Raw genomic sequence first — 18,287 nt, 5'->3', positions numbered from 1 at the left:
TCACTTTTTCCGACATATTACACTATGACTTTTTTATCACTTTTGTCAAAATACTATACTATGACTTTTTTATCACTTTTTTCAAAATATTATACTATGATTTTTTTCAACATACTACACACACACATACAAGATTTTTTAATAATTTACTATACTGACTTTTTCAACGTTATAAACATAAATGAAAGATATTACACTATTCATTTTTATAACTTTTTTCAACAGACTATACTATGACTATTTTTGAGCTTACTATACTATAACTTTTTTATCACTTTTTTAGACATACTATACTATGACTTTTTTTCGATATACTATACTATGACTTTTTGAATTACTTTTTTTGACATACTATAATATCACTTTTTTGACATACTATACTGTAACTTTTTATCACTTTTTTCAACATACTATACCATGACTTTTTTATCACTTTTTTTCGACATACTATACTATGCCATTTGATCTCTTTTTTCAACATACTATACTATGACTTATATGTCATACTATACAATAACTTTTTTCGACATACTATGCTATAACATTTTTATCACTTTTTTTGACTTTTTTTTATCACTTTTTTCGAAATACTATACAATGACTTTTTTCAACATACTACACTATGATTTTTAATTACTTTAACGACTTACTATACTGACTTTTCGACATAATATACAATGCCTTTTTTAGATATGAAAGGGGAAGACATGCAGGAAATCGTCACAAGTCAGACATGAATCCTGGACCTTGTGCCTCGAGGGTCACACCTCTATACACACATATATATATATATATATGCCTACTCTACCAACTGAGCTAACTGAGTCACTGCCTTTATTCAATAGCACAGCTTAGATATGAAAGGGAAGAGAGAGGGGGACTGACATGGAATAAAGGGCAGTAGGTCGGAATTGAACCGGCAGCCGCTGCGGCAAGGACTGAGCCTCTGTTTTCGTCGTACTATAATATGACTATTTTATGACTTTTTTTGACTTACTGTACCATGACTTTTTTTTATCACTTTTTTTGTTATACTGTAATATTACTTTTTATCACTTTTTTGACATACTATAATATGACTGCTTTCGACATACTATACCATAACTTTTTTGAGAAACTATACTATAGTATGACTTTTTTATGGTTTATGGTTGATACCCAGTCCAGGCCATTTTTACGTGGAGTTTGTATGTTCTTCCAGACTTTCTTGGACATTCTATACTATGACTTTTTTGATTTATTATACTATCACTTTTTAATGATTTTTTTCAACAAACTACAAGTACAAGTAAGTTTTTTCTTACTATACTGACTTTTTTCGACATGAAAGGGAAGAGAGAAGAGGAAGACATGCAGAAAATCATCACAGATTGGATTTGAACCTGGGACCGTCTGCACAAGGAATTCAATTCTATATGTGTGCCTGCTTTACCAATTGAGCTAAATGCCCTACTGCCTTCATTTAATAGGACAGCTCAAATATGAAAGGGGAGACATACTATACTATGACTTTTTTCGGCATACTATACTATGACTTTTTTATAACTTTTTTTCGACATATTACACTATTACTTTTTTATCACTTTTACAACATACAATGCTATGACTATTTTTGGACTTACTATACTATGACTTTTTTTTATCACTTTTTTCGACATACTATACTATGACTATTTTTGGCATTTTGGCACGTGTGTCAGTGTGTCCTGAGTGTGTTTACACCTGTATTTTGAGCTGTCTACTTGTAATACCAAAAATGGGGACTCTCTAAATATCCATATGTTTACATGTTTTACTCTGTCAATATGGCTGTCTGCTGTAAATAAATTGTGCCGCAGATGGGCAAAACATTTGATCCCCTGTCATTTCTTATTTACTTTCTTATTTTGCATCCTCCATTCCTTTTTTTAGCTATTTATATTGCTTCAGCTGCTTTCCATGCTTAATCAATTCTTATTTAGGGATACATACTTAATTCAAGCCTAAAAATGTTCCACATCTTTCATTCATTAGGAGTTTCATACAACTTATAAATTCTCTACTTTTTGTAGTTTTTGAAAATATTAAACACAGCTGATTGAGATTTCCTCATTTGACCCACCCATTTCCCATTTTACCGACTCATTCATTACTCTTTCAGTTACTTCCTCATCCAAATTAAAGCCAGCAATTCAGTTTAGCATCACCTTTTACAAAAACTTTCATATCATATAGGTATCATTCAGCCTTTTTAAGACATTTTTATTTATTAGAACCATTTCCACTCTTCCACATTTCCCTACATCTTCACCTTCTTACACATTTTAACTAGCAATTTAGTGTAATTTAGACAGCTTTTTAAAAACAACTTGAAATATTCCATTTTGGTTTATACATTATTGATATTATTCAACATTTCAATAAAATTCATACTAATTAAAACCATTCCCACTTTTCCAACTATTCTCACTACTTCACCTTGTTCTTATGCAATTATGCCAGCAATCCAGTTTAGCTTCAGCAATTTAGCTTTTTAGCATTCACAAGCATTTTCTGCAGGAAATGCATTTTCTAGTTTATCATGTAGGCCTACAGATGATTTTTTTCACTTCTATTGACACACTTTTTTGTCCAGGATTAATTATATGAAGACTTTACCGCCTTGGTCCATATCTTCCAAGTCTGCTCTCTGTCAGTCTCGCTGAGGTCTCTGTGTTGTGGTCTTGAAAATAACATGAGTGGACAGACTAACAAACTCCACCAGATCTCTGCGACTTGTGGCCATGCAGTGACCTGTGGTCCGCTAACCAGACCACAGACAAGCTCACACTCGCGTAAACAGACAAAACATAACACACATGGGTCAATAAGTAAGAACACATGACACACACGCACACTTGTTCAATTTGCATAGTTTCCTTTGAGTTGGAAGAAAGAAATTGCAGGGCTTTCACAGAAGACAGAATTCACATCAGAAGCTCCTTTTCCATTTAGTCTTTTATTTTAATAATTCATTTACATTTGTTTTAAAGTCCTAGAGCTCTGTTTTTGTTTCTGTTTCTGCCTGCTTCACCTCCTGAAAAACATAAAAAGTGTGATAAGTGAAATACAGCAAAGAGGTTATATAGTTTACCTAGAGTGTATTTACAGTATGTAGCGTTTAACAGACACAGACATAATAAGCCTACTATTGGATTCCCTTCAAAGGAAAGCTCAAAGAAATGCCTTCCTTTAGGAATTAACATCAATCTATTTTGGCTCTGCTTCAATTTTAGTTTGATATGTCAAGACTTTTAAGTTATTCGGTTTCAGAAGAATAAATATAAAATTTTACAGATTTACTTGAATCGTGATACGAATGTGAATCGATTTTTTTGCACAACCCAATCATTTATTCCTACCCTCTAACACGATCCACAGGAGCGTTTCATAAATGAGCGCCCCTTGCAGTGGCAGGGAATACGAGGTGGCAGCGTTTTCCGTCCTCATATCTAAACCAGAGAACATAAAGGTCGCAGTTGATGTCGTAATGTTGTAAAACGGTTGCAGTTTGGTTAGGTTTAGGCACCAAAGCTTTATAGTTTTTTGGAAAAAGATCTTGGTTTGGGTTGAAATTACATTTGTTACATTACTTTACACGTTACACACATAACACAGACATGACGTTGTTCGTTTGTTCCGTAAAGTAAAAAAAAACCTCGCCATTTTATTTTATTTTCTGGCACAAACCCTAGTCTCCTGGGTGAAAGTCCTGTGTTTGTTTGACCTATCCAACACCCCAACCTCCTCATGCAAAATTTGGGCTTTTATACTTTGTCACCTTACTTCCTGCCTTGATCCCATAATAATTATGGGAGGCCACAAGAGGGAGCCACCACTATAAAACATAAATAAGAGTCGTAATTGTGCCTTGAACAAACGACTTATGGGGGTGTTTTTCGGGGCAGGACAGTCTAATTTATTAACCATATTTGTCAGGTAAAGGTCCAGGGATTATTAAAAAAAATAAAGTTACTTCTCAAGCAATGATCCTGTAGAAAGCTGCAATACTGTCATTGAGACAAATGTACAAAACTGAAGCTTGAAGGTTGACATTGTTTGTGTTATTGGTGATTTTGGTTGATTGTTGATAATTTAAGTCATTAGTGAACTTGAACAGAGTATTTTAAAGAACAATTTTCTCTCCTTATCCGTTTTGTTCCTTTCTTTCTTTCTGCCCATTTTTTTGTTTTAAATTGTTTAAAGTCAGTCTACATGTTACAAGAAAATAGGTCTTCTGAGTACAATGAGCAACATCTAAATCTTAACAAGGTGTTGCAGCTACCAGGTTATAATACATCTAACCATCAGCAGTGGCTAATTGTAGGTAAGCCATAACTCACCTTCAGTTCCCCTCGTAGGAAGGACTGGCAGAACTCCCGTACCCGCTCAGTAGAGATCTCTCCCTCTGGCAGGAGCCACTTCATGTCCGAGTCACCATCATACATACCAACTCGAGGGAGGTCCTTAGACTTGAGGCCGAAGTAGCCCAGTGACCGGGAGTTGGACTTCACTGCTCCGTTGATTAGCACAAACAAAAACTGGAACACAGTTTTTATGACTTTATTTAGCTTATTATAGATTATATTAAGTAACCGGTAACTCGGCCGTATTTGAAACTATTATTTTGTAGGTGAAATAAGTTGAATATTCTCACCTTGCCTGTGAACTCAGGGGCCATAGCTCCCAGTCGCTCCCTGAGCTCAGTGTATACTTTACTTCCCCTGTTGGCAAAGAGCAGGAGGTGTGTCTTCACCTCTGAATGAAACAGACCCACTGCGGTCTGAGGAGAGGGAAAACAGCACGTAGGTTATAGAATGAGGGTTAAGGTGGAAGAAGTTCTGTTCCCACTGGCCAACCATGGTTTCCTTTTTCAGAAGCATCTCACCTGAGCTTGTTGTGGTTTTTTTTACTCTTTGTAGAGACATTTGTGTGCCTATTGTTCTTGTATCAACTTGTCATTCATGTTGGATACGCTCATATTCTTAGATGCTCTAAATACCAGTGGTGGAGAAAAACTAAAAGTACAATTTTGAGGTACTTGTACTATACCTTAGTATTACCATTTTATGCAACTTTATACTTCTACTCAACTACATATTAGAGAGAAATATTGTACTTTTTACTCTACTATCTGACAGTCACCAGTCAGATCGGACTATTTGAAATCATACATTGTCAAGGATTAACTTCGTTACAGCATATAAACTAGTTAAAAATACAACATTAAAATGCTGGAATCAGGAATAATAATGTGCAAATATGATATAGGTAATATAACACTGACGGGACACTCTGCTGCCTATTGAGAACTTTTGATATTTTAATTACATTTTGTTACTAGTACTTCTAGTACTACTTTAACTGAATGCAGGACTTTTACTGGTGAGTATTTTTTAAGTTTGGTACTGCAACTTTTATTTAAGTAAATAATATATTTCAATATATAAATATCTGAATACTTCTTCCACCACTGTGGTGAGACAGTGATGATGGAGTGGTGGGTGAGTGGGTAGCAGGGAATGTTACAAAATAAGAAGTGTAACTTTTTTTGGTTGCCCCATTTTCTTCTTTTTCAATTTTACATTTATACTTATTGTAAAATAAATAAATAAATATATAAATAAAATATCATACTTCATTGAAAATATATTATTAAGATGGAAGAAGTAAAGCTTTAGGGGATAAATAAAGAACAGTTTGACAAAAAGAGGCAGGCTGTTAAAACATTTCATCCATGATAGTGATGACTACATGAGTTGGACCTACCACTTGGTTGTATTCTGTGATGTATCGGACCTCGTTGATGGTGATGAAGTTTACAAGACCGTCAGCTTCTAACTTCTTGGCTTCGGCAATGACGAGGTTCTCCTGGTGATTATCTGCCTGGATCACATCACACACATCAATATCAACATCATTCAAAAACTCACATCACATTTATTGTTGATGCCTCATGTAGACAAATGGTGCAGAATACCTTTCTGAAAAGGGTGATGGTGTCTGAGGAGAGGCTGTAGACTGCCCACACCTCTTTCTCAGTGCAGATGGCTACCGGGACTGAGTCAACTCGCTTTGCAGCTGCAACGAGTTCCTGATAGCCGAGACTCTCCTCTCCCTGAGAGGAAAGAGAGTGAGTTACATCTCATCTTTTCATGTACATTCTCTTCTCGCACTTTTTTACCCATGGATGCAGTCTTAGGCATACAATAACACATCTTAGAGTTGGGATGTATTTTTTCCTCTTTAGAAGGTTTAGGTATAGCAGACACCAGAAACTCTTCTGTTACCATCCTTTTTCCTCAAAGAAAATGTAAATTTAAAAAAAGGGAAGGGAGCAGAGAGAGAAAGTCAGAGATGGAGAAACAAAAGAAATATATACTAGGAAGAGAGAGGTGAGGCTGACTCAAAGGAAGGTGAATCATGTGTATTTCTGAGACAGTATTGCATGAGCTCTGGCAGTTCATTTAATCATTTTGCAGCCTGTAATATGTGCTCATTCCCGGTGAGTCACAGCACCAATATTTTGGTCTCTTTATGCCTTCAGCATCACAGTCCAACTATGCCTGATTCTCATGGGCTCTCTCTTCCATTCTCCTCTCGTGAACCTTATCCCTGTGTTTGTTTACGAGAGGGTCAATGAAGCCAATCCCGCAAGTCTTCAGATACTCATGTATTTCCTGTGAAGTGGCCCCGCCATCTTCCCCCGCACACAGAGTCTAGCCAAAGGGCTCGCCTCCATGGCATTCACAGCACCAGCACTGCCAAAGGTGTGGCCACAGGAAATATATTCTTCTTCCAGATCTATTCATGACAGCAGCATCACCAACACCAGGGTGCAAACAAATGCTGTATTTTTGGAACCCTCACAGTCTCACTCTCAGCTAATTTGTTTGATCATGTCTGGTTCGCCGCATGCATGTTAGCATAATAAACAAAGCCATAAAACAGCCCATGTAGGCTTGTTTAAAAGATGTCTGAAATCTGATTTGAGCCCATGGTTGAGACTTTTTTTTTCTCAATATGCAATTTTCATGTCTGACCTCCAAGAATCCGATGACCACCACTTCAGCAGAGTCGATAAAGGCCTCAGCAGCTTTGGTGTCAGTCAGTCTGGGAAGGGCATTGTCTGAGAAAGAAAGACACAAGATACACAATTAAACATATTTTGTACCTTACAGTCCTAGACGTTGTCTGAACAATAAGATTCTACAGCCACTTTAGCAGCTCTGTGTCGCTGTACTTAGATACAGCTGTGGGCTGAATGCTAACGTCAGCATGCTAACATCTTCACAATGAAAACCGCTAACATGCTGAAGTTAAGCAGGTATAATGTTTTCCATGTTCACCATCTTATTGGCTAATTGACAATAAACACAAAGTACAGCTAAGGCTTTATGTCATTAGTTTTGCAGGTATTTGATCATAAATAAAAGTATTGGACAAATGACAATATTGACATGATGATCAACAAAGTAATTATAATATTCGCACCAAATTACATTAAAATCTATCCAATATTCTTTTCACTCAAAATCACCTTGATGTGAAGCGCAGGGTGTCGCTGAAGGAAGTCAGGGGATCACGATAGTATTCATCGCCTGAGAAATATGAATATCTCGACAATATTTTGTGGCAATCCATCAAGTACCGTAGATGTTAAGATACTTCACTAAATAAGTGAAAACTTCATCCTCAGGGCACTATTGATATCACAATTGTATGCTAGATACGTGAAAACGTATCTAGTCAGATGATCACCAAAGTCAGTTGGATTTCTCCTCTGGGGACCATGAAAGCCTTCACAGTATTTCATGGCAATCTATCCAACAGCTGTCAAGACATTTCACAAAAAAATCGAAATGTCAACCTCATGGTGGCACTAGAGGTGAAATCAGGGGATCGCCAAAATTATTAGGATTCATCCTCAGGGGACTAGTAATAGTCATAATTGTACAAACTTTAATGGCAAGTGAAAGTGGTGATAGACCAACCAAACATAGAGTCTAAAACTATACTAGCAGAGGTGCAACACTTTGAGGCAAGTTTGATTTTCCGCATTGAAAGCAGAAAGAAAACTAGAATAAAACCAATATGACACAGTATACTAAAATCAATTTACCTTTCTCTGTGGCAACGACAGTAGACACCAGAAGGGAGAAAAACAGAGTGATCAGCATGTTTCAAATGATCCGACTGACAGAGAGGCAGGAATACACAGATGACTTTGTAGCTGTTTGACTCTGTATGAAGTCGTGTCACCTCTGGTCTGTCTCTGACGGCCACCACAACTTCTCTGGGATGTGATTGGAGGCCTTCGTGAGAACCAGCCAGGTGTTCTTGATAAGTTGGAGTGCTGGGACGTTGGACTACGTGTCACCGTGCGACAGGGGACAGGTGTGAGTGTGTTTCTGCACTGTGGTGTGGTGGCAATCTAAAGTTGAGAGGGACAACAATGATTGAACCTGACTTTTGCTTTCGTGAAATATCACACGTCTTCCTGTGTCTCGTTAGTAGCATCTTCTTAAAAACTTTTAAAATGTCTTGTGCTATAGTGAGTTACATACATCAGTTGTGGGTGTGAGCCTCTGCTGACATAGCAGCCTGGTTAATACTCAGGCTGCAGATATCTAGTGAGGAGGCCTGTGTGACCAGTGAAGGAGTTCAACTGGGCTGCATTTTGGTACATTCTCCACAGGAGGGACACAACTCCCAGCCAATCCATTCATCCCCATGCAGACACCCAGGGAAGTAAATGTATGCAGTTTAGAGTTTGGTATTTGGAGACACTTTGGAATATAAATGTTGTTTTATGCATAGGTTATTACATGTTATTACAAGAAACCAAGGTGAAAATCAAATTCTAATTTGATTTTTTAAATCTAAAACCTCTTTGAGTTGATGAAAAGTGCAACATAAAACTACCATAAAACCATGTCAGTCCCACAAACGATAGTGTCAGATGTGACATTACAATAACAGTTCATTTGTTCACCAGGAGTAGATTGAGTGCACATTTGCACTGTAATCTAACATCTTAACAGCTGATAGTATTGATTAAAACCGATGATGTAACCATACCAGAACAAATAACAGAAGAACAACTAAAAATCTAAAACTGTAAGCCAAAAAATATTACATACAGAGACAGAAGAAAAAGCCTTCAGCAGCTCCCACAAACCACCAGAGAAATGTTGTTTTATGTGTTGAAAAAATCTTAAAGCTTCTCAAATGCAGAATTATTTGTAATAGCATCGTGGGAATTATTGAACTAAACTCAAAAAGAATAATTTATATGAAGTTTTATGTTTTACTCTGAGGATTTTCAAAAAACAAAATTCACGTTGAAAAGGAATCTGCTAAAAATTGCTGGCAAGTTAAACTTAGGTTTACCACAGAGCAGAAAAACCAGGATGTACCAAAATACAGTGAACTCCATAGGACAAAATGGTCTGAACCCTGTAAACTTTTTTGTGTGTGTGTCAATAAAATCCAAATACTCTACATATAATTCTAAAAATAAAAGATAAAAAAAAAGTTATTCTGGTTGTGAAATAGATTGTACAAATAGCCTCCTAGCTGTTTCTACAAGTTCAAATGTGTTCAGTGCAAGGAGACTAATGAGAGCAATAATGAAAAAACGCATGTAATGGGGGAATTATTACTATAGACTCATAACTTATAACTTAACATATATTATCAATATATTATATTATTATTCTCAGGGCTGGTTTTTGTGATGTATGTTTACATAGGGCTTAAGGGCAACACTAATACTGCTAACGTCATAGACCCATGACTTGTGTGAAATGCACATACAGGTGACGTCTGTAGCAGTGATACTGCAACTCTTCTCAGGTGAGGACCCAAGAAAATAAAGCTTCTTACAAACACAATTCTGTCTCTCTAGCGTCACAACACAAGCTTTAAGTTGTGGGCGGTAATCTAAATCATTACCCAGTGAGGTAAAGAAAGATATACTGTATCGTTGGAGATATAATGTATAAATCATGACAAAACCTGCCACTTATAGAGACTTTAGGTTGGAATGTTGTACAGAGGTGAAGTAAACATGTAAACCTTTTCTGTTTCTCTTTTCTATTTTATTCTCATTTTAATCCAATCAAAATAGTTTCTTGTTTTCTGTATCTCTGCATAGATGTCTCCTTTATTTATTTTTTCACTGTGCTGCTTTAAGACAACAGTTTACCATCTTTAATTTATAACAGCGCTGATACATGCTGCATACTGCTCTGCAGTAAAGTTGGTGTTTATAGCATTCCTGACACAAAGGCACACTGGGAGAACAATGAAGAGGAAACATAGAAAAAAAAGTAGGAAGGACAGAAATGAATTTTAAAAATGTTGTCTTTGGCCATGTCTGACTCTTTGTGGACAAGTGTGAAATGTTTAACAGTTTCACGGAAGATGCAGTTTAGTTTAAAATTACAGGCCCAGTTGGTCATATAGTTGGTGCTGCAAATAAACAAAGCAAAATTGATGATTACAATACACAGAGTGGCAAAAACATCTGATTAGTTACACAGACTTAGTGATGTGTTTTCTCTAAATGGATTGTGGTGAAACTTTGAAACTTGGTCTTTTTCAGGGTAACTTTGTGAGCAAATAATGGTAAAAAAAAAAATACTCTGAAGTTTGCAAACACTGTGCGGCACACCATACCATGTAACAGGTTCATTTTCTTTCTTGTTTATTTTGTTGTGGAAATTCAGACTATATTTGTATTGAATAGAAAATAAGCTTTGCAGGAGGTTGCTGGATAGACATTAGGGCAGAATCTGTGTTTCTACTCATAAAAACATGAGTGTCCCAACAGGTCCTCCAACAGATGCTTCTCCTAAGTTTAGTTTAGGGGTGAGATCATGATGTAACCAGGTAAACCTGGATTACTGGTATTTAGATTGTGGTCAGGTTAAAGCTGTCATGATTTCTCGATCATCACTTACACAACTTTTAACCCTGTTAGGGCTCAGAGTGTGAAGGTCTTACATCAGACCCTGCTGATGAGCTTCTCCTCACACCGTCACTGTCATGTCAACATTTGCCATGGAGATTTATAAATATGCAGTAACAAGAAACACATTTAAAAAAATTAAACAAGAAGTTTATTACAACCATATGACCAAAACATTTTTGTTTTTAATACAGCAAAAAAGGTAAGTATTTGTATAATCTAAAATGATCTACAGTAAATATAAATTAACTAGAATAATATCCAAAATGTCTTTGTGGGTCATGGTAAATGTGTCAGCTGTGTGGGAGTGTTTGCAGTTTGGATTTCATGTGTGGGATGGAAACAGCTTACAGGCTGCCTGATGGTATCCACAGAGGATAAGGAGGCCCTCTGACACTCTAATTACCCATATGACACTGTATAATCCTTGATCTCTGTAGGAGAAACAGAATCTGTGTCAGTTGGGGGATTCATACTGTATATTAAATAATAATTACCAGGTAATTTGTCCACAACTGAAATGAAATTGCAACTAATCAGTGTAGGAAAAGTCGGAAGGAAGGACGAGTCAGCAGGAGACATGCAGGTTGATTTCCTTATCACGACTCACAGCCACACACCCTCGTCCAATGTCAACCACATGAAGCACAAATACTAGGCCTATTTATAAAGCTATTTGTGGAGCTTATGGAGAGACAAATGGAGAGTTCTAGAATCCAATATTCTGTGATAGGATGGTCACAGTGGTTTTCAGACCCCAATCCTATCACAGCCTGTAAGCTGTCAGCTTGAAGAGTTAAACCGTTGTTGCAGAGCAAACAACAAAGTGGACAGTAAACCACCAGACAGTACCTGAAGGCATCAGCAGAGGTTGGTTCTGCACTGAGCTTTCTGTATACCCTCAGCCTTTTTTTGCTTGTGTTGCAGCAGGATTTAAGAAGGAATATATTTGTGATGTTAGACAGTATTTATGTTGGAATCACAAACTCATGGGCTTTGCAGATCAACTCTCTCTTTAGGAACCATATTTTTAACCACACACACATGTCATAGTTTGTGGGTGATTCCTGGATGTAGTTGTTTGCCATTTTGGGAAAGATTTATTATTACTTTATTGTCAGCAGTAAAATGACACTACACTGTGGTAAATATGCACTCATGTTGTGCACTTGTGCAAATTGTTTCTCAGAACTGTTTCATCACAATTTACATTTCAAGTTGATCATACATGGATTCCTGGCTGTACTGGTAAAAAGTAAACTTTTGGATTCCCTTTTTACAACACACAAATTAGCTCCCCTAGCAGTGGCAGGACAAACGAAACCAATGGCAGGAGCTGAATGTAGAGCTGATAAGAGACAATTAGTACACTAAATCAGGTACACAGTGTGATTTAGTCCAGATGATTACTGTGCATGGGCTTTCTGTGACTTTGCAGAGTCTAATCCTACAGCCAGAGTCTAAAAATAGACACTAGAGGATAATTTTACTCCGGGTACCAAATACAGTTAGTAGTTGCTACATTTTAAAATAAACAAACCTAACCACAATATTACTTTAAATTGTCTTTCTGTTATTCTCTGCCAGAGCCATCTCTGGCTGCTGAAATAAGCAAAACATTAATTAATTCATTCATTTACAAATCCACCAAGGAGTTTTGGCATCAAACGTTATGATTCAGATGGGGGTACAGAGAATCAACATTATGATGATGATTATGGTCTACATCATACAAAATTGAAAACATCTTAACACCCACCACAGTGAACTGACTCCTCTTTCTCTCAGTAACCAGCAGATGCAGCTGTTGCAGCTCTGCTCACCAGAGAACAACATGCATCTTAAATAAAAGACAGACTGCTCTGGTCGGCCCTGATTGATAATCTGGTTTGGCAGGCGCTCTGACAGACTACAACACAATTAGCACAAGAACGACTTAATTATTTTACACTGCACTCTTTAAGCAGCTTACAAATGTCTTTTATATGTTAATCCATGTTAGTCCATTGTTTATCCATTAGCAGTGGCAATTTTTTTAAACAATTATTTTTTTGTTTTACGTGGGTGAAACTGTTTTCTTGTTTTTATTTTGTCAATGCCTTTTTTTAAATGCATCAATACATAAAAAATTGCATGCAATCACACACATATAACAGACCTTGTAATCATTTCCTTCTCTGTGTTCACCCACAGACCCCACGTCTCCCTGTCAGGTCCCCGCATAAAGTGGCCAAAGGTTTGGAACTGATGTTTGCTATATTTATGCCACACTGCACGAGGCACTGCCTCTTTGTCTGCTTGCTGTTTAGACGCTCCAACAGTTAATTGGTGCAGTGACACAAATGTGCATTGATATCTGGAGGCCACACACACACACACACACACACACACACACATTTTATATACTTTATACTTGTTACTCTTTTACGCTACATTTCTTTGACAGCTATGAATAATACTTTACACTGCAGATTAAGATTTCAAATACAAAACCTATAATCATTGAATGAAAAGATGCATTGTTACAGTTTAAACTACCCCACAGTAAATAAACTAGTTGATCTTTACCCATCCAAATACAACAGTAAAAATGCTACTTACACTGTAATGCATCAGTAATAATTAATGCAATAATATCATATGTTATATAACACTGTGGCCCACACAGGATTTGTACAGACAAATCATCTCTTGCTAAATTGTGTCTTCCTTATTACAAACTGCCAGATTTCTGTAATAGCTGATAACTTGATCTTAATTGGCACATGGTAAAAACATTTTTGTCTTTAACGTACTTGTGGAGGAAAACAATTGACTTTTTACTTGCTGTGAATAAGCAGCTTTGGTTGCCATAGCAACAACAGCTTCAGTCACCTTCTTCCATTGTCCCTTACCTTCTCTGTCCTTGAAGCCAGATTTATTTTTACAATTTGAGTGAATTATTCATGAATTATTATATAATATTTCTATAATATGCAAGTGTGGCAGCTAAAAAAAAATTGTGGTGGCCACACCCGTGTCACCAAGTGAGTCATTATAAAAAATTATACTGTAAAAAAACTAACAGTGAAAGACACAAGAGGCCAAACTACATGTAGGCCTATGTAGTTGTTTTTTTTGTTATTGTTTCTTTATGTGTTCATCATTTTAAATATCAGTATAGCATGTGGTGTTAATAATAGGAAGAACACAAAGACAGATGGTCAAACTATTAACTTTTATTGTGTTTATGGAGTTGTTCCTCTCTACTGACAAAATAGATACATGATCTTTTCACTGAAGAGTGAAGTGAATCATAGACTTTCTCTTAAAAATAAAATGTTTATGTAGCTAAGACACAAAATAGACATCTGTGCATGTTGGATTAGCAGCTTTGAGGGGAAGAGGTGGAAAAAGAGGACCCTCTTTCATATTATAAAATAGATACTCCATTTGATTTCTTCTTTTTCCTCTGTGGAAAGTACAGGCTGCTGACACCACTCGTTACGAGGATGATGGAGAATTGGTCGAAGATAAAGTGCATGAGACAAGCTAGAGTACTGGATTTCTTTTTTTCCAGGTCAAAACCTTTAATTAAAAGCTGCTATCTCTTTTCAGCTGTTCAGTAAACAGTTGGGATACATGAGGAACAACGGATGGTAAAGGCAGAGGGAAGAGGGCTAAACAATTCCATATTTCGCCAGGTCACAGAGTTCCATGTCCCCGAAGGCTTCCCATGGGCAAACCACTGTGATGTCTGTGCCAAGACCCTCCATGCCGGGGATATCGTCTCCGAATCTGAGTGCATAAGACAAAAAAGATCTGATGAGTATAAACTAAGAAATCCAAGTTGTTGTTTTTTTGTTTGAAAGTAAGCCTAAAATGGCAAATAAAGAAAAGATGTGTATTTTTTTTGTGTGTGATCTTAAATCCATCTCACCCCTTCTGGCCGGGTTTAGGTGCCTTGCTCTTGAAGGTACGAGCGGCCCTCTGCTTGAATCTGGGAGGGGCCTTCTTGTCGGCGGGAAGTGCAACGGCTGTGTCTGCCATTTCAATTGGATACTGACAAAGAAAAAAGAACAACGTATATGAGATCTATGCAACTCTCAGTTCTTTTAAACTTTCCTGTTTGCCACTGCTTTGTATTCAATTAAATATCTCACACTGCACCATCACTTTTATTCAATTTCTTTTCCTTTATGAAATCCTATTTACATTTTACATCTTATTTAGATTGCCTTGGGTTTGTGTTTCATATATTTTCTTAATGTCTTTTTGAGTTTAATGTACAGCACTTTGTATCATGTATCATTACTTTTGCTCATACGGATAAATGAATAGCCTATACACCGTTGCACACGCGCACACACGCGTGTTGACCTTTATTCCCACATTTTTTTGTATGTTTTTTTTTTTTATTTTGCATAAATTTTAGGTTGTCTTATTATTTTCTCTGTTTTTGTTCTATACGATGTAATGACATTTTAAAAGTATCAAGGTGGAGGCTTTAAATAAGCCCACTGGGTTTTTTGCCTCTCCCTGCGCTGTATTTGTTTGTTATCTTTGTCACTCTGTTCATTTTACATTGTGCAAATAAACCTAAACTTTGAATGGCCTTGCTGTTGAAAGGTGCTATACACATAAGTGTGTCTTGCCACCGCAGATTCCTCTGCTCCCATCAACTAATATTCTACCCTTTGTAGAGGTGTAATCACAGTAAAATCAGAAATCAAAAGCTTATCCATGTCCCGACGTAACACCAAAGTATTGATGCCTCAAGCATTGATAATAAAAAAAAAGTACCACCACTGTTCAAAATTCCTCTGGGTTCATCCAAATCTATCAAGTAAAAAGAGGACATTATAAAAAACCGGGCCTACAAGAAGGCCAGCACAAAGAACTACTCTGTATGAAGTCTTCTCAGTAAGAATCTCAGATCTCATTTCAGCTCCTCATGATACTCAAGATAAACACTATAAAGCCATCAATATGTCTGTCTTTCTTTTTTTCTGAAGCATTACGTGTTATCAAAGCAGTAAAAGCCTCACTGTACCAGAGCTAATCAAATTGCAGTTTCATCTTACCTTTTGTTGAAGTCTCCAAGTGTTTTTTCTGATGCTGTGTGATGAGCTTGGCTTGTTTCTCGCTTTTGGTGTTCCTCTCTCTGTCTGGCCCTTTTTAAAGTCCTCCGAGCGGCTAATCCACTCAGATGTTATGTGATTGTTTTTGTGTGCCAACTCTGCTCTGTCCTTTTCTGTACCAGCTCAGCCACGAATAGATAAGATCAAGGAGGGCGATAAATAAATACAAGGTGTATTCCAAGTGACTGTAGCTATATCGGTCAACATGTTGAATTGAAGTGAACTATTGAGGTTTCATGTATTGGCAGGCATGAGTGACAGTAATTAGCATGACTGTCAAGTTGAAGCCAAAAAACCTGCTGAAAGATATCCATTGTCTTTCTGTCTATCTGTCACAGCACACCACATACATCAGTTATTTCACCCACACATACTGTACCATTCTGCATTAAATTCTACAGTTCTTTATAGTACAAGTAACTGCTCATTTGGGTTTAACCACAGGAATACTTTATTTAAAATATGAAAAATAAATGCATGTCATGGTTAATGTGGGTCACCTTTGTTTTTACTATTCATCTACAAAAACAGTTGGGAAAGGCTTTCCAAACAGGATCGTGATAATAGGCCACAAAGAAAAAAGAAGGGGAGCCGGCAAATGCAGAGAGGTAATTTATTATGTAGTATCTTATTAAGCTAAATGTGCAGAAATACAGTCACTCAATAACTTGAAGAACACAAAAAGGTGTGAATCAGCAGCTGCTCTGAAGCCTTTTATAAATATGCAAATGGTTACGTACAGTATACATACTGTATGTTACACATACTTTTGTATGTGTGTTATCTCACTTCTATATGTTTGTGTATATTTTGCTAATGCTGCTCATCACTGTTTTTATTGTATGTCTTGTGTGTCAAATATTCCATTTGTAATGCGTTGTATGTAGTTTATCTTTGTGTGTTTTGTTAATGTTGCTTATTGCTGTTTTTATTATGTGTACAGCCCTTTGGGACATGCTTTGTGATGTTGGGCTATGATAAACTTTTATTTGACTTTTCAAAGTATCTAAAATTGGCTCCATGTTGACAAAGTACAACATTAATGCTCTTACATGGAATCGTTAGCGATTAAAAAAACACTGAATAATATAATATTCTGTAGTATTTTTTTTACTTTTGATACTTTAAGTACATTTGGCTGATAATAATTTTGTACTTTTAGGACTATTTTTAGACTGTGGTATTTCTAGTAAAGGATCTTAGTACTTCTTCCACCACTACTAGACTATTTATTAATAATAATAATAATAATAATAATAATAATAATAATAACAATAAGTCTATATGTTTGGTATGGAATATATAGGCTAGTTTTAGTTCCCAGTTTTACTGCCATGTAGAGATTTGAAAAGGGCAAAAAGCAATTTCCAAATATTACATGAAGCTTCACAGTCATATAATGATACAGCACTATGACAGAAAACAGCAGTAATCGTACTAATACTAAAGATTAGGATATATTTTCAAACAAACATGTGTCATGGCACGAAGATCAGAGCATGTGATGTAAGATCAGGGAAGCCCTGACCCCGTTCAGGTGATCAATCACTTAGAGACAAATAAAGAACACTTACTTTAAGCATCCAGCTCCTAATCTCTCATCTCGTGGCTCAGACTCGGGGTAAAGAGGGACAACACTGAGACAGATCTGCCAACTTAACTGAATTAGTATTAATGTGACATGAAAACCAATGACTGAGGGTGGTCAAGCATTAAAGACACACTCTGTGATTTGGTTACAGCATCCAATTCTGCCCACAGATCTTCACTATTTATGTTAATTGACAATTGATATATATATATATATATATATATATATATATATATATATATATATATATATATATATATATATATATATATATATATATTTGTATAATTTAACTTGACACATGTAAACATGCAGAGCAGCAATAAGCAATAGGACATAAATAAAATATAACAATCGTGATGGAGATCTTGTTCAAAATGTTTCTGTCAAATTGTTGTTTTCAAGCTTTAAAAATCCACTGTTTATGTCTTAAAACTCAACTGTGAACTGAACGTATTGTTGTTGTAGAATAATGAATTATTCTTTTACAATTGTTATCTTCTTCTTTTTTAAACACACCTATTATATATACACTATAAACAAATAATCTTCATATAATCAGAATAAAGTACCAAAACAACTC

General features: G+C 36.2%; 2 protein-coding genes across 2 annotated transcripts; both read right to left on the bottom strand.

The window, feature by feature from the left end:
• Window positions 1–3,013: 3,013 nt before the first annotated feature.
• On the bottom strand, window positions 3,014–8,266 carry LOC120565291 (endoplasmic reticulum resident protein 27). The gene is made up of 7 exons (XM_039810954.1): window positions 8,141–8,266; window positions 7,062–7,147; window positions 5,999–6,136; window positions 5,788–5,904; window positions 4,676–4,801; window positions 4,362–4,559; window positions 3,014–3,055 (listed from the first exon to the last, which is right to left on the bottom strand). The coding sequence occupies exons 1-7, from the start codon at window positions 8,196–8,198 to the stop codon at window positions 3,014–3,016; spliced, it is 765 nt and encodes a 254-aa protein (XP_039666888.1). The 5' UTR covers window positions 8,199–8,266.
• Window positions 8,267–14,191: 5,925 nt separating this feature from the next.
• LOC120571491 (retinal cone rhodopsin-sensitive cGMP 3',5'-cyclic phosphodiesterase subunit gamma-like) lies at window positions 14,192–16,188 on the bottom strand. The gene is made up of 3 exons (XM_039820828.1): window positions 16,057–16,188; window positions 14,913–15,034; window positions 14,192–14,770 (listed from the first exon to the last, which is right to left on the bottom strand). Exons 2-3 carry the CDS (start codon window positions 15,020–15,022, stop codon window positions 14,653–14,655), a joined length of 228 nt encoding a protein of 75 aa, XP_039676762.1. The 5' UTR covers window positions 15,023–15,034; window positions 16,057–16,188; the 3' UTR covers window positions 14,192–14,652.
• Between the last annotated feature and the right edge of the window lie 2,099 nt (window positions 16,189–18,287).

This window comes from Perca fluviatilis, chromosome 1 (genome assembly GCF_010015445.1).
Source record: "Perca fluviatilis chromosome 1, GENO_Pfluv_1.0, whole genome shotgun sequence".
Lineage (NCBI taxonomy): Eukaryota > Metazoa > Chordata > Actinopteri > Perciformes > Percidae > Perca > Perca fluviatilis.
The sequence above is the reverse complement of the archived record's forward strand: the minus strand, read 5'-3'. Positions and strand labels throughout refer to the sequence as shown.